The following is a 17642-nucleotide window of genomic DNA, read 5'->3' as shown; positions in this document are numbered from 1 at the left end:
AGTCAGAAGGTGTGATTGGCCATCATCTCTGCAGCTGAGCCTGCCCCCAGCCCTGTCTCAGGCTCCCCTCCCACCCCAGCTTCTGCACCCCTGCCCAATAAGGATGAAGCCCCGGCTCCATTCTGGGGCAGGCCTGAAACCCGGATTCCCAGGATCAGAGTTCCCAAGGCCCCTGAGCCTAAAGAAGCACGTCCCTTTGCCCATCTTACCGGCACTCTGCAGAGGTTGTGCCTGCTCCACGCCTCCTCCTCGGGCTCCCAAGGCCACGGGGGGGGTTGAGGGTTTGGCAGCCGGCCTTCTAGCCCAGCAGATGCTGAGCAGCCCGGGGTCAGTGGGAGGAACCAGGCACAACAAGGCCATGCTTACTTGCAGCTGGCACCTCCCCTGTAGTTCAGGCTGATAGAGGGGCCTGAACTACATCCCAAGACCCTTAAGCCCTAGCAGGTGGGAAAGGGTGGACCTGGGTCAGAAGGGTCTCGGGGTACTCCTGCACTGAGAACTACTGGCAGTGGGCAGCAGCAGGACAAGGCCCACGAGGACTGAGCCCAGAATAAGCGGCTCGGCTCTGGGCACGCTGGGGGATGTCAGGGAGCAGCCACAGGTGCTGGTCCCAGGGAGGGCAGCCCAGGGCAGGCATCGGGATGGGGCTCAGAGGAGAAATCGATAGCCCGTGCTTGAGGATCAGGGAGGATATGTTCTAGAAGAGTCAGTCCCTGAGTCCTGGCGGTGGCCGGTCTTGGCCCAGTACACACTGCCAGGCTGTTGGAGCTGTGCTGCCTAATACCTTGGTTAGCACAGGACATCACTCCTCCTGGCCCCTTCTTCTAGGGAGTAGTGCCTAGGTCTCCTGGGTTTAGCAGCAGGAATTGGTTGTCAGGAGCCCTTAAAGAAGCAGGAATTGGTTGTCAGGAGCCCTTAAAGAAGATAAGATGCCTGGTAACCGTACACCTGAGGTCCCCCAGAGCTCTACCTAAGCCCTACCTAAGCCAACTCTTGATTGAATTCCTTGAAGCATCCCAGCATCCTTCCAATAAATCCTGTTGTTTGTGGCCAGCATCCAGAAGAACTGCGAACTAGCTTACCCACTGAAAGAATCCTACTCCTGCTGCTAAAAATGACAGAAGTCATAGAGTGGAGTGTAGAGGGACAGGAGGTACTCTCATCCCATCTCCACAGAGTAACAAACATCAAAGAGATCTAGATCTCTGTGTACTTTGGACTGTCTACCACTGAAGACACCATGGCAACCTGACAGCCTTGCCAATCATCTTCCAGCAGAAGCCCACAGGTCTGGAAATTGGGGTCTCTGTCATCATTCGCTCAGCAAATGTCAGCTCCAACCCCAGAGCCAGGTGTTGTACTGGGAGCTGCGGACACAGCACTAAAACGAACTTGCCCAGAGCCAGAATCAGGGCTGGGTTCCCCAAAAGGCAGCCTAAGGAAGTGTCTAGGTCATTACTAGAGAAGTACCAAAAATAAAAGAATCAAGAAAAAAAAAATCAGAAACAATTTAACATTTTTTAAAGTAGTCCTCATGGGAAAAGTCAGAATTTTGTTGTGCTTCCTTACATTCCTTTCCTGATTGCATGTTGCTTTTGCTCTGAATCACATGCAGGGGATGTCAGCATAATCTTTTTGGTACTTAGTGCTTGTATGGGTCTGGATTTAGTCCTGGGCAAATGTCACCATCTCTGCCTCACAAAGATCTAACTGAAGGCTAGCAGAAGGGGCTAACCTAAGAAGAGACTCCCTCCTCATTGAAGTCACAGCTCCTAAGGTTGAATATAACTCTGACCACAAGGTGGCAAAAAAAATATGACACTCCCTTGAATATTAATTTTGTATGTTTATATAAAACTGTTGGTTTATATCAAAATACTCTCTAAAAATATTTTTAACGCTGTGCTCTACACATGGTGACATCTAAAATTTTGCATCAAAAAGTCAGCTGGAAATAATGTGATTTCTGACAAATATTAACATTCACAAATAAAATTGTTACATCACAATTTTACATGAAACCAGTGAAACCTAAATACCTTAGAGATTTAAGAGCCACCATCATTTGTTTTGAAAATTCATAACTAAGCTCTTTGATAGTTGGAAATTGTACCTTTTCCCTTTTCTCCCTGGGTTCTTAACTCCATCCTATTCTTCTAACAGAATTTTATCACAATAATATATTTTTGCACTTGAAATGATGTTATTGGTTATCCAATTTCCCTGCAGCAAAAATATGTATATGTTTTGCTATTTAAGTGATTTTTAAATGTTCCTGTGATCCTAAAGCTCTAAGTACTGTTTAAAATTTTACTCTTGCTTGTGTTATCATGACAATTAGTATTAGAATATAGTAGGTCAAAACATTGTAAATATATTACAGATTTTGAAGGGTAATTATTAAACATAAAGACAAAAATTTATTAGCAGCAGATGTCTTTTTTTAATTTAGTGGGTGTATCCATGGAAAATATTGCCTATTGCTAGAATTAGACAGGGTTCAACATTAATTCTCTTCTTATTTTTTGCTTGGTTAAACACCAACACACAGAAGCCTCGTTTATATAAATAAGTCAATTGGAATGGACATTTTGTTTTAGAACTGTCACTCACGTCTTTGAATTCCTTTGGATATATGGGGGGGGGATTACACAATGATTTACCTTCAAAATTATTTTTCATGATTTATCAGCTGACAGCTCCATTGTGTTCTCCTTCAATTTCATTGGAAGCCATCTAAGTTGCAAAATGATCCAATCCCCATTCATTTGTTAGAGTAATTTGTTTCTACATCATTAACAGCAGTGTTTGGGAATTGTCTCTCTGGTGCCCTAAGGATTTTACATTGCAGGGCAGTGCACCTGGTAAGATTCAAGAATGGTAAAAGATGCTTTTCTATTGTAAAGTGCAAAAAGGACTGTTGTGAAAAAGGGAAATGAAAAAGAGAGAACCAACTTCATTCCTCCACTGCAAGTGTGTTCTCTGGAAGATCAATTTTAGGAAATATGAAATATGAGGATATAGAAATTGATCCCCTTAAAACTCTAAGTCGTTTATTTACCCTATGGAAAGTCTTCCTGTACCCCCAGGGTAATGTGCACTCCACTTTTAAGGTTGCTGGTTTATATTTATCATTATGAAAGTACTATATACAATATTTGTGGTTTTAAAAAAGGTATAGAAGAGGGCAAAATATGAAAAGTTAAAGCCCCTCTCTGCCCTGCCAATCACACCCAGTTCTATTTCCCCGAAATAACCACTCGTTAACAGTTTCTCATGTATCCTTTGAGAAATTTTCTATGCAAATACAAGCATGTTTTTTACATTTATTTTTTTATGAAAGAGAAGTGAGACCGTAATACATTGATCTACAACTTAGCACTTATATATTGGACATCAGGCAGTTCTCTCCAAGTTGACCTACACATCCAGTGCAATGCCATTAAAAATTCCAACAAGATTTTTGGGGAGACTTTTACAAGTTAATATGGAAGAATAAAAGGCATTTTCACCCTTCTTTATTTCTCTTTATTCCTCTCAGAAACGAGAATTTAATGGCTATAGCTGAATATCCATCTTGCAACCAAAAAACTGATTACCTCTGGACCCATTCTTACAAGAGAAAGAAAAATGCCATATTTTGCCAGTTCTAAAAGGGATGTCTTGTCATGTTTCAACATCTCTGAAATCTTTGAATGACAGTTTAATGATTATATTGGCAGCACTTTTTTTTCTTTCTTGGTGGTACATAAAATAATGGTGTGTCTTACAGTTGATAGTGTCTTAGAATCAATATGACACGTGAAACATCATCCAATTCGAGCCTTTGTTATTTGGATCCCGGTTGTATGTAGCTGAATACAATTGCTAAGTGACTGCAAGCTTTCTATTTCACTTCTAGTGAAGTCTAAAGTCCTTATCCTGGCCTTTAAAGCCCTACAGAATCTGGCCTTGGTCTCTTCGACCTCACTTCTTATTAACTCAGCCTTGCCTCAAACAAAATAGATTTACTGCTGTTCCTTGAATAAGCTAAGCTGACTCCTGCTTCCAAGCCTATGCCCTTATTGTTTCCTCTGCTTGGAAAGCTCTTTCCATAGAAATCCTCATGGCTTTCTCCCTCACTTCTTCAGATTGCTGCTTAAATGTCACCTTACCTCAGAGTCCTTCCTTGACCTCTATATAAAATAACATTCCAAACGTGCTTTATTTTTCTTCAAAACACTATCACCACATGGTATATTAAAAGTTACACACACACATAAAAATTACTATAATGTAAATTCCATGAGAGTTAAGATGTTCGCTATTCTATTCCTCATGCCTTTTTTGCACTTAATATATATTTAAATATTTGCAAAATAAACAAATGCATGCTCTTCATTATGAGGGAAGTCGACCATTTTTGACATGTTTACTGGCCATTTTGTATTACTCCTTTTTGTGAACTGCCTAATCACATTCTTTGCCTATTTTTCTTTTGACTTCTTATTAACAATAATAAGTAACACATATATGACACTTGAAGTATGCCAAGAGTTGTCTTATTAAATAAGTTTAACCCTCACTACAATTTTTAGAAGTAGGTGCTGTTATCCCCATTTTACAGGTGAAGAAACTGAGGAATGGAGAAACTGAGTGACACCCAAGGCCACACAGCTAGTAAATGATAGACCTGGGATTCAAACCCAGCAGTCGGAATCTACAGTTTGGACTTTTAACTACTAAGCTATTAGCCCTTTGTCAATATATATACTGCCATTTATCATTTTGACTATTGTATTTTATTTCATTTTTAATCTTATGGTGATTGAGATTATTATGTAATCAAGATTTCCAAATTTTTCTTTGCGGATTCTGGATATTAATGTTGGGTTTTGTTTGTTTGTTTGTTTGTTTGTTTGTTTGTTTGATTCTGAATATAAAAATGTAGAACAGGTGCAAAGGTCCCGAGACGAAAAAAAAAAAAAGAGCTTGATAATTTTAAGAAATTAAAATAAGGCCAAAAGGGCTTGAATTTGGTTACCAAGAAGAAAGAGAATGATACAAGATGAGAATGAGGATAGATATGCAAGCAGGGACCACTATATAGGATTTGAATATTATCCCAATTGTGATGGAGATCATTTAAGGGAGTTAGCAAAGCTATGACATGATGTGATTTACCTACAATAATTATAATCTAATAACAATAATAGTAACTAACATTTATTGATTGCTTTTGATATGCCAGGCACTATTTTATAAGTACTTTACTAAGTTATTTAAACTTCATAACACGCTGATGAGGTAGGTACTAATACTAGTCTCACTATACAAATAAGAAAGCTGAGCCATAAAAACATTAAATACCTTGAATTTGCTTATGCTTACTCTGCTTCTATACCTGTCCCCATTCAGAATATATCTACTATCAAGAATGAGGTGGCTGACATCTTTCTCCAGGTCCCTGACGTCCTATGAGTGGTCTGAGAGTCTTCGCTGAGCTGAAGAAAGGGAAAATGGCAACTCCATTCAGCACCAGGATGCTTAGGTCTGGGAGCTGGTCAGGTTGGCTCTTCTCACCCCATTTGGACCATATCAAACTGCCTTAAACTTGGGAATAGCCAGCCTGCTGGTTTGTTCACAATGACCAAGATAGCCAGCTTAGCAGCCCCTGCTTACCACTGCAGCATGACAAGGCCTTGCACCCTGCACTTCCATAGCCATACCAGCAACTAGGGAACTGAGGAATGGACTCATCAGGATTCATAACAGGCTTCCAGGAGAAGCCAGCCCTACAGAGGGAAACGGCAGGTCTAGTGGTGTTGAAGGAGCAGAAAATGGAAGATCTCAAGGCACGCATGTGATTCCAATGGCCTGGGCCCTTCTCTGACTGAAAGAAAGGAAAAGCTCACAGAGAGAGCAAAGTCATGCTTGAGTTATGACAGCAAAGATGTAGGTTACACTGCATCATATCCTAACCAACCATTGCTCCAGTTTTTATAAATAAATTGCCTCCAGTAGTCTGTTTCTTAGCTTCCCTCAGTTTTTAGCACCTCTGACTCTACCCCTTCAGACGGCTGCCCCAATTGACTTACAGTTTTGATTCCTCATCCATCTGCTTCATAATGTGAGTTCTGATCAGCTTCTTGCATGCTGGCATAGCATCTGGCCAGCCACCTATCTTACACTAGACTTTTAGGAAAACCCCGGAGACCATAAATCTGTGTCCAGTGCTGGAGTTTGGCATTGTGGAATATAGCATGGCCCCAAGACTGAGCTTAGATGCACAATGAAGAACATGTTCTACAGTTTTACTCATCAAAATGTGGAATTTGACTTCTCGTATTTGCTCCAAGTGTTTTTTTCAATTTTGAAAGGTGGGAAGGGTAGATCTTATTATATTGCGCCAAAGCTGGTAGTTAGAATTTCTAATTATACTTTTTATTCTTTTTCAAAATTTTACTCCTTTTTTCATTTTTTAAAAAAATTTACTTATTTATTTTTATTGCTATATATTTGACATATAACACTGGATAAGTTTAAGGTGTACAACGTGTTGATTTGATACACTTGTATATTGCAATATGATTGCCATTGTTGTGGTAACTATCATCTCCATCACATCACATAATTACTACATCTTTTTTTGTGGTTGGAATAATTAAAATCTAGCCTCTTAGTAAGTTTGATGATTATAACACATATTTTTGTCTATATTCACTATACCACACATTAGATCTCTAGGGTTTATTTACTACTAGTTGCAGTAAATCTTATTCCTTTTAAAACTGCAAAAAGCATACAGACAAAATTATACAATCTCAACAGAGAGAAATTTATCGATATCTAGCAAAATTACATGTATATTCACTATTTGACTCAGTAATCTCACTTATAGGAATCCAACCCAAAGATACACCAGCAAAGTACAAAATGATATATGCACAAGGCCATTCTCTGCAACATTATGTATAATAACAAAAGACTGGGAAAAAAAACAAATGTCCACCACCAAGAAACCAGTTGGATAAATGATAGTGGAGCGATAAAATGGAAAGTTGGAAAAATATTTTTTTAATAAAATGGAATACTGTGGTATGAGATAGATTTCTATATAAAGATTTAGAGTAATATTTGGGATATAATGTTAAGTGGAAAAAGCAAAGTATAAAACATGGTATATAGTGTGCTATCCTTTGTGTAAGAAAGTTGGGGAAATACAGTATTTACAGAAACATAATAGACTTATTGACTTATTTATTTTTCTCTTTCTAAAAAAATAAATATTTCCTAGCTTTGTCCATTGAAAAGACATAGCAGCAATGGTAACCTAGTAGCAATGCGGATATCTAATGCCCATATTGTGGCCTCTAAAATAATTTCCTACCAAAAAAAAAAAGCCTATCCTCCTTGAAGAAATAATTGTTTACAGGTCTGTAACAGGAAATGTACAAAATGAGCCTGGGACATCTTGTTTTGCCAAAAAGCAAGGAAGATATCAAAGACTAATGTAGTCATGTCAAAAGAACACAGGTTCCAAGATGAAGGGGATTTCCCACTTGCCTATTTTGGGACAATTAGAGCATCAAAAATAATCTGCAATTATATATTTAGTGTTCCTAATGACACTAAAAATAAAACATTGATCACCCTTGGGTGATGCTAGGACACAAAACTATTATTCCAAAAATTAATAAAAAGAAAAATCGAGAATTTATCCCACCTTTCCTGTATGAACTATATTTCAGGGTAACCAAATAGTTAATAATATTCTTCTTTATGCAACAATTCCAGAAAGCAAATGCAGAAGGAATTGTAAAATTAGTATATCACCACTTAACAATTCCTAATAAAATAATAAATCTAGGCCATGTTTTCTCAACCCCAGCACTATTGACATTTGAGGCCAGGTCATTATTTATTTGGAGGCTGTGTTATGCATGTATGATTTTTAGCAGCATCTCTGGTCCCTACTCACTAAATGCCATTAGCACACCCCTTTCCCAGTCAAGACAATAAAAAAGATTTTCAGACATTGTCATATGTCCCCTAGGGAGCAAAGTCACCTCTGGTCAAGAGCCACTAATCTAAGGCAATGATCATGAACGGATAAAAAAAGATTAAGCAAAATGATGATGGGGAACTTTACAATGGAGTGATCAGGTTGACACCACCTGAACCCACTGATCAATTTTAGCATCACTAAGCATGAGATAGCTGCATATGTGCCTCCTGATGTGATGCAATAGGAAACATACAGCACCCACAATAATATATTGATGTCAAAAATAAAAATCAAACATAAATCTAATCAAGTTATAGCTATAACTCCCAGATTATGGTGAATATAGGAGATAGAAGAACAAGTCCAATGTCACCACTAAGAAACAATCAGCCAAATCCAGAATGTAGAATAGTTTAGGAAAAATGATCTGTTTTCTTCGATGATAAATGACATTTAATAGAGGATGAAGAGCTCCACTGCATTTGATCTTGAAGTGTACTAGAAAAATATCCTGGCAGAAAATAAAGTATCAAGAAAAGGAAAAAAATAAAATAAAATAAACAAAATAAAAGAAGATGAGGAAAAAAGAAGATGGGAAACTGACAGCCTTACTGAGGTATAACTGACCAATAAAAATTGTATATATTTAAGGTGTACATTTTGATATACACATAGATTTCTAAAAGAGACTTAAGGGAGATAACAACCAAATGCAATGTTACATTTGGTTTGGTTTATGTTTTGAAAAAAAAATCTATTTTAAAAACACTTCTTAAAACCATTAGGGAAATTTGAATATGAATTATTATTCAATTACTTTAAGGGATTATTGTTAATTAGCAAATTGTAATAATGGCATTGTGGTTATGTAAAAAAAATATTTTTCTGTTAGAGATGCACGCTCACATTGAATGAGATAATATTATATCTGCGATTTGAGTTAAAAAACTCCAAAAAACCTTGGAGTGGGGAGAATAAATGAAACAAGACTGGTAAAATGTTGAAAATTGTTGAAGCTGAGTAAAGGGGTTTCATTTTACTAATCTCCGTATTTTCATGTATGTTTAAATTTTTTCATAATAAAATGAAATTTTGAAACAAAGCAAGTAAGACTTCTCTTTCTGGGAAGATGTCGTAGGTGTACTTCCCTTTATTCCTGCAGCTAAGTATAGTTTAAAAATCTGGACATTGTATATAAAACAAACATAAGAAGACTCTGAAAAGTACACAAAATGTAGACTGGCTATAGTCCTAGAACTCAAGGAATGACAAAGCAATGAGGTCCCTGAGGTTTGGTTTGGTTTGGTTTGATTTTGCCTCATATATGCTAGACTGGGTGTTGGACAAGCTAAAAACCTAGAAATATCAATGAAGCAAGCCAAAAAAAAAAAAGAAGCCTCAAGAAAAGCCTGCTCTCTCCAGCAAAGTGCCAGGAAAGAGGTAACCTAGCACAGTAGGAAAGTTTTGGATAATAACCACTCTACTCCAACCAAACATCACAGAAGAAAAATTGCAGTACCACCTATGCTAACAAAGGCCAAGTAGAAAATTTAGACTTTCTCCCTGGGCAGGCCATAAAGAGCCAAACTCCCTGCTAGGATGGTGTCAGAGAAGGGTAAGTTAGGGGCCAGAACTTTTATTCTTACTGGGTAGTAACAAGCCCCCTCTAACATAGTGTCAGTGGAGACTATATGAGAAGCCTGGACTTCATGCCAATCTGGAAATAACAAGGGATCCCTCCTCTTCTCCTCACTGGGGTGGTGTCAGAGGAGCCCCAGTGGAGAATCAGCACTTTCACCACCATCCAGCAGTAACTAATATCCCCTCTCAACCATAGTGTCAATAGAGGTCACAAGAGGAAATATAACAAGGTACTTCTGCTCCTCTCAGCCAGGGTGGTATCAGCAGAGGCATAAGAAAGAGCGTAAACTCCCACTTTGCCAAGCAGTAACGAGAAGACCCTCCTCTGACAGGTGTCAATGAAGGCTAAATGAAGAACCTGGACTTCACTCCACCTGGCAGCAATGAAGTGACATTTCCCTTCCCCTGCCATAGCAGTGTCAGAAGAAGCATGCTAAAAACAAGATTTAAATAAGATCCAGAGTTTCATAACATAATACCCAAAATATCCAAGTTTCAATGAAAAATCACTCATCATATCAAAAGCTAGGAAAATCTTCACTTAAATGAGAAAAGACAAAAGACCCCAATAACAAGATGACATAGATGTTCATAAAGATGATTCAACAAGCAATTACAAATATGATTGAAACTAATAAAAAATAGAATGTCTCATCAAAGAAATGGAAGATATAAAAAATGGAAATTTTAAAATTACAAATTGCAATTACTGAAATTTTAAAAATTAATAGATGAGCTCAACAGCAGAATGGAAGAGACAGGGAAAAGAATCAGTGAAATTGAAGATATAACAATAGAAATTATCCAGTGTAAACAACAGAAAGAAAATAGCCTATGGGGGTGGGGGAAATGAACAGATCCTAAGGAATGTGTGGGACTATAACAAAATATTGAAGATCTGTGTCATCAAAGTTAGGAAAGTATAAGATGAAAAAGGTGAAGCTGAAAAAGTATTCAAAGAAATAATGGCTGAAAATTTCTCAAACGACATAAACTTACAGGTTAAAGAAGGTGACCAAACCACAAACTGTATAAACATTAAAAAAAAAAAAATCCATGCCAAGACCCATCGTACTCAAACTTCTGAAAACAAAGGACAAAATTAAAAGGCAGCAGGAGAGAAATGATGCCTTGCCTGTAGGGGAAAATCTATTTGAATCACAGAGGATTTCTCATGGAGGTCAGAATGAACTGGTACATATTTCAAGTGCTGAAAGAAAGAACTGTCAATCCAGAATTTTATGTCCAGTGAAAATATCCTTCAGAAATGAAGGGGTAATCAAGATATTCTCAGCTTAAGGAAAACTAAGAGAATTTGCCACCAGCAAACTGACCCTGAAAGAATGGCTTAAAACAAAAAAAGTTATCTCAACAGAAAGGAAGTAATAATAAAAGGAATCTTGGAACATCAGGAAAGAGAAAAAACATAACAGAAAGAGTAAAAATATGGATCAGTACAATAAGTTTTCCTTTGCCTCTTGAGTTTTCTAAATTATGTTTAATTGTTGAAACAAAAATTGTAATACTACCTGATGTGATTCTCAATGTATGCAGAGGAAATATATAAAACAATTATAAATGAAGTAAAAAGAAGTAGGTTTCTACATTTCACCCAAACTGGTAAAATGTTGATACCAGTAGACTATGATAAGGTAGGTATGTGTATATAATGCAATACCTACCCCTCTCTCTCTCGTGCGCGCTCTCTCTCTCTCTCATTACATTATGTATACACAAAACATACATACACATATATGTGTTTGTTCTATGTACATATAATGTAATAACACATTTAAAAGTGATACAAAGAGCAAAAATTTAAAAAAAACACAGTACAAGAAGAAACACTTCAAAACACTATAGGAAATTAAAAATTCAATTCTTATAAAAAGTTCAAGTAATCCACAGGAAGGTAGAAAAAATAGTACAGAGAAACAAGAAACAGAGAGCAAACAAAACAAAAATAAATGTCAGGCTTAAGCCCTAACTTATCAATAGTTACATTAAAATGTAAGATAATGATCAAAATTGTTAAAATATTGGTAGAGTGAATAAAAAAATGACCCAACTGTATGCTGCCTGTAAGAAACTCACTTCAAATATAGTAACATAGATAGATTGAAAGTAAAATTATGGGAAAATATATCTCATACAAATATTAACCAAAGGAAAACATGAATGGCTATACTGTCAGATAAAGTAGACATCAAAGCAAATGAAACTACCAGAGACTAAATATCCATGTGTCCATACTGATATAAATAAATATGTGAATGAATTAATACATGTGGAGAAGAGACAAATCTCCCTTGCAGGAGAATTCCAAGTAATTTATGTTGATACCCTGTTCTCAAGGAGGTCAAGCTCCTTACTCAACTGTGGGTTGCACATAGTGACTTTCTATCAAAGAGTACAGTATGAGAAGTGTAAAACAGTGGGAAAACCTTACAAACACTACTTCAGCTAGGTTATCAAAGTCAACATCACATTGATAGTTGTAATCATGATACAATGTGATAAGAATGCCATTTGACTTCTATGATGTTTCTCTCTAAAACCTATAATCTCAGACTAATCATGAGAAAAACATCAGACATATTCCAAAAGAAGCACATCCTACAATATACCTGACAGTGTTCTGTAAAACTGTCAAAGTCACCCAAAACAAGGAAAGTCTGAGAAGCTGTTACAGCCAAGAGGAGTTTAAGGAGACACAATGACTAAATGTAATATGGTATCCTGGATGGGATGTTGAGACATAAAAAAAGACATTAGGTAGAAACTAAGGAAATCTGAATAAAATATGGACTTTAATTAATAATAATATGTCAATATTGGTACATTAATTGCAACAAATGTACCATACTAATATAATATATTGATAATAGGAAAAACTGTGTGCAAGGAGTATATGGGAACTCTCTGTACTATCTGCTCAAATTTTTCGTAAATGTAAAACTGTTCTTAAAAAATAAATCTATTAATTTAAAAACTATCAAGGATACTACATAATTATAAAAGAGTTAATCTACCAAGAAGACATAGCAATCATAAATGTGCATAAACCAAACAGGAGCACTGCAAAATTTAGGAAGCACAAACTAATAGAACTGAAAGAAGAAATAGAGTTGGAAACTTCAACGTGCACTGCTCTCAACAAATGATAGAACAACTACACAAAAAATCAGTAAAGATATAGGAAGAACTCAAAACACTACCAAACCTCAGGATCTAGTTAGCCATTAAAAAAATTTCAACAGAGTGCCCTCGCGGTCCCCAGGATTTTTCTCTTGCTTCAACAGTGTTTGGATGGAACAGACCCAGGGATACCCTTTCTTCTAGCTTCCCGCCACCCTCCAATCTCTTTTCCAGTCTCAACCTTCTGAACCTTCTTAGCTATCCTCAGCCTCTGAGCCCAGCCAACGCCATTTTTTGAGCTTAATTCTTTATTGTCAAACAACCGTGAGCTCCCGAATCAGTCAGAATTTATTCCACTAATAGGGAGTCTGCTGTCAACTGTCTGGTCTATCTGCATCTTCTGGCCTCCTACAACCTACCTCTCTCTGGGCCTCTATTTCAACCATGACAATGTGGCTCTGGAGGGTGTGGGCCACTTCTGTGAGATGGCTAAGGAGAAGCACAAGGGTGCCAAGCAACTCTTGCAGATGCAAAACCGATGTGGTGGCAGCGGCCTCTTCCAGGATCTGCAGAAGCCATACCAAGATGAATGGGGTAAAACTCAGGATGCCATGGAAGCTACCATGGTCAAGGAGAAGCCCTTTTGGATCTGCATACCCTGGGTTCCCGCACAGTCCTCCATCTCTGTGACTTCCTAGAGAATCACTTCCTAGATGAGGTGAAACTCATCAAGGAGGTGGGTGACCACCTCACTAACTTCTGCAGGCTGGCCAGTACCTTGGCGGGGCTGGGCGAGTATCTCTTCCAAAGGCTCACCCTTAAGCATGATTAGGAGCCTTTGGAGCCCAGAGGCCTTTGAGGGGCCCCTCTGCATTCCCCCTGGTGTTGTCTTTGTGCCTGAGCCTCTCCTGTGCAGCTACTGGGCAGCCTTCTAATTACCCTGGAGCCCTCTCCCATACTGTGGAACAAATTGAAGCAATAAAGCTTTTTGCAGGAAAAAAATTAACACATTTAAAAGAATTAAAATCACTCAGACTGTGTTCTCTGATCACAATGAAATCAAACTAGAAATCAATAACAGAAAGATAATAGGAAGTTTTCCAAACCCTTGGAAACATAAGAACATGCTTCTAAATAATCTATGGATCAAAGAGGAAGTTTCAAGGAAATTTTTCTTAAATACATGTAACTAAATGAAAAAAGACAACATATCAGTATTTGTGGGACACAACAGTGCTTAAGAGAAATTTATAGCACTAAATGCTTACAGTAGAAAAGAAAAAAGTTTCAAATCAATAGTCTAAGATCCTACCTTAAGAACTAGAAACTAACAAACAGAAGGAAGGAAATAATAAAGATCAGAAATCAATAAAACTGAAAAATAGGAAAACAATAAAGAAAATCAATGAAACAAGAAGCTAGTTATCTGTAAAGATGGATAAAACTGACAAACCTCTAGTAAGATTGACAAAGGAAAAAAAGAAGACATAAATTACCAGTATCAGGAAAGAAGCAAAAGATATCACTATAGACACATATAATAGTGATAATAATAATAATAATAATAATAATAATAATAATAATAATAATAAGCAACACTGCTAATGACCCTACACACATAAATTTGATGAAAATAGATGAAATGGAGCAATTCCTCAAAAAGTACAAACTACCACAACTCACCCGATATAAAATAGATAATTCGAATTAAGGAATTCCTATTAAGGAAACTGAATTTGTAATTAATAAAGTTCCTTGGCGATTTCCAAGGCCAGATAATTTCAGAGAATTCTACCAAGTGTTAAAGAAGAATTCGCACCAGTTTTATACAATCTCTTACAGAAAATAAGAGGAAATACTTTCCAATTCATTCTATGAAGCCACTGTTATGCTGATACCAAAAACAGCCAAAATAGTCCAAAAAAAACCTACAAACCAATATCCCTCATGAACATAGATATGAAAATCCTTAACGAAATATTAGCAAACAAAATTCAGCAATATATAAAAAGAATTATGCACCACGGCCAAGTGGGGTTTATTCCAGGCATGCAAGGCTGCTTCGAAATTTGAAAATCGATCACTGTAATCCACCATATTAACAGGCTGAAAAAAGAAAGGTCATATGATCATATAAATTGATGCAGAAAAGTATTTGACAAAATCCAACACCCATTCACAATAAAAATTCTTAGAAAATTAAGAATACAGAGGAACTTCCTAAACTTTGGAAAGAACATCTTCTCAAAAAATTAAAACCATAGGTAACATACTTAATAGTGAAAGACTGAATGTTTTTCCCCTAAGACTGGAGACAAGGCAAAGATGTTTTTTCTCACCACTGCCATTCAACATACTACTGGAAGTTGTAGCCAGTGCAATAAGGCAAGAAACAAAAATAAAAGGAATAGAAATCAGAAAGAATAAACAAAACTCTATTTTCTAATAACATGATTGTCTAGATAGAAAATCCTGAGATCTACAAAAAAAAAAAAAAAAAGCCTCTGGAACTAATAAATTGAGTTGAACAATTTTGAATACAAATCAACACTACATATATATATATATATATATATATATATATATATATATATATATATATGTCCAAATATATGGAAACCAAAATTAAAAACACAATACAACTTATAATTGGCTCAAAAAATGAAATGCTGAGGTATTTATCTAACAAAACACATACAGGATATATATATTGAATTTTTCAAAGCTCTGATAAAAGAAATCAAAGATCTAAATAAATGTAGAGATATACTATGTTCATGGGTTAGAAGACTCAACATATAAAAATGTCAATTCTCCCCAAATTTATATACAGCTTTAATGCAATTCCTATGAAGATCCCAGCAAAATATTTTACAGATGTAGGCAAGGTTATTCTAAAACTTACATAAAAAAGCAAAGGAATTAGATTTCCTGTATAGCTATAGTAATAAAAAAGGTATGCTATAGGCAGATAGACATGTCAATGAATAAAAAAAAATCAATGATAGAGAATCAATGATCAGTAAAATAAATGAAATTGAGAACTCAGAAATAAACCCACACGAGAATGGCCAACTGATTTGAAAAAGCAATTCAGTGAAGGAATGATAGTCTTTTCAACAAATGGTGCTGGAACAATTGGATATTCATAGGCAAAGAAAAGGGGGCCTCTACCTAGACTTCAAATCTTATATAAAAATTAACCCCAAATGAACCATAGCTTTAAATCTAAAACTATAAAATTCTTAGAGAAATAATATAGGAGAAAATCTTCAGGCCCTAGGGCTTGGTAAAAATTCTCAGATATAACACCAAAACCATGATTCATAAAATTAAAAAATTGATAAACTGTACTTCATCAAAATAAAAATTAAAAAAAAAACTTTTGTGAAAGCCTCTTAGGAAAATAAGAAGATAAGTTATAGACTGGGGAAAAATATTTGCAAGCCACATGTCTAACAAGGGACTCATACTAAAATATGTAAAGAAGTCTGAAAACTCAACAATAAAAACAAATCCAATTAGAAAATGGACAAAACACTTGAAGAGATATCTCACTGAAGAGGAAAAACAGATGACAAATAGCACATGAAAAGATGTTCAATATCATTAGCCATTAGAGAAGTACAAATTAAGACCATGATGAGATATTACCGCACACCTATCAGAACAGCTAAAGCAACAAACAGTGACAATACCAATGCTGACAAAGATGCAGAGAAACTAGGTCTCTCGTATATTGCTGGTAGGAATGTACAGACATTCTAGAAAATAATTTAGTAACTTCTTAAACATTTAAACTACTATATGACCTAGTAATCTCACTCCTAGGCATTTATCTTAGAAAACTGAAAATTTAAGTCCACATAAAAATGTGTATTTGAACATTCATAGCAGCTTTTTTTTCAGTTCAAATAGTTAAATTTGAAAACAACCAAGATGTCCTTTAATAAGTGAATGGTTAAATAAATTGTGGTATATCTATACCATAGACTATTATTTAGCAATAAAAGGGGCAATCTAAACACACAATAATTTGAATAGATCTCAAGGGTGTTATGCTGAGTTAAAAAAAAAAAGCCAATTTCAAAAGGTCACAAACTGAATGATTCCATTTATATAACATTCTTGAAGTGACAAAATTAAGAGATGAAGAACATATTAGTGGTAACCAGGGTTTTGGGATGGTGGGTAGGAAAGGAATGGGTGTGACTATAAGGGATAGCAGGAAGGTCTTCACAGAGATAGAACAGTTCTGTATCTTGATTGTGGTGGTGGTTACACCAATCTACATGAGATGAAATGACACAGAACTGTGCACACACATCGTTCTGATATGTATTTTCTATTACATGAGATATAAGTATTGGAGGAAACTGGGTGAAGGTTACACAAAACAAAACAAATATAATTTCTTGAGAAAGGAATTTCAAATAAAAGCAAGAGGAAATTAAATTCTCGGCAATAATTTTCTACCATATTCTTTTTAACTAGAATGTCAGGGGTTTTTTTCCTGAATGCGGAGGTTTCCAAATGTCTCCAGAGGCTCTAATAAGACTAACCCCATAGGGGTCTATGTGACAACATGCCCTTTGCTTCTTCCCTGGTCAACATTGGTGGAATACAGGAAGTTCGGGCCTTCATCCAGGACCACAGCTGTAGGAGGAACTCCTAGGACTCTGTGGGCTCTCACTAGACATGTCTCCACAATAAGGAGACATAGCAGACTGACTTGGCTCTCTGCTGTCCTTCTCTAGACCATAGGCCTCCAGCTAAATCAGAGTTAAATACCTCCAATCCAGCCTAGCCAATGACTGGTTAATATTTGGTCTTTTCATATGACTATGCTCCTTCATTCTCAAAAAGTGATTTGTAT

The 17642-nt window shown here is 36.4% G+C and overlaps 1 protein-coding gene and 1 pseudogene across 1 annotated transcript in view; one reads left to right on the top strand and one right to left on the bottom strand.

Annotated features, from left to right (window-relative positions):
• Window positions 1-360, bottom strand: part of USP27X (ubiquitin specific peptidase 27 X-linked) — a 4063-nt gene extending 3703 nt beyond the window's left edge. Inside the window, exon 1 of the mRNA XM_039874879.1 lies at window positions 210-360. Coding sequence (XP_039730813.1) covers window positions 210-360 — 151 coding nt within the window. The remainder of the gene's footprint in view (window positions 1-209) is intronic.
• A 10893-nt stretch (window positions 361-11253) lies between these two features.
• Window positions 11254-13598, top strand: LOC120612442 (ferritin light chain-like; annotated as a pseudogene).
• Window positions 13599-17642: the final 4044 nt, after the last annotated feature.

This window comes from Pteropus medius, unplaced genomic scaffold (assembly GCF_902729225.1).
Source record: "Pteropus medius unplaced genomic scaffold, Ma_sr-lr_union100, whole genome shotgun sequence".
NCBI lineage: Eukaryota > Metazoa > Chordata > Mammalia > Chiroptera > Pteropodidae > Pteropus > Pteropus medius.
Note: the sequence above shows the minus strand (reverse complement) of the source record. Positions and strands in the feature narration are given on the sequence as shown.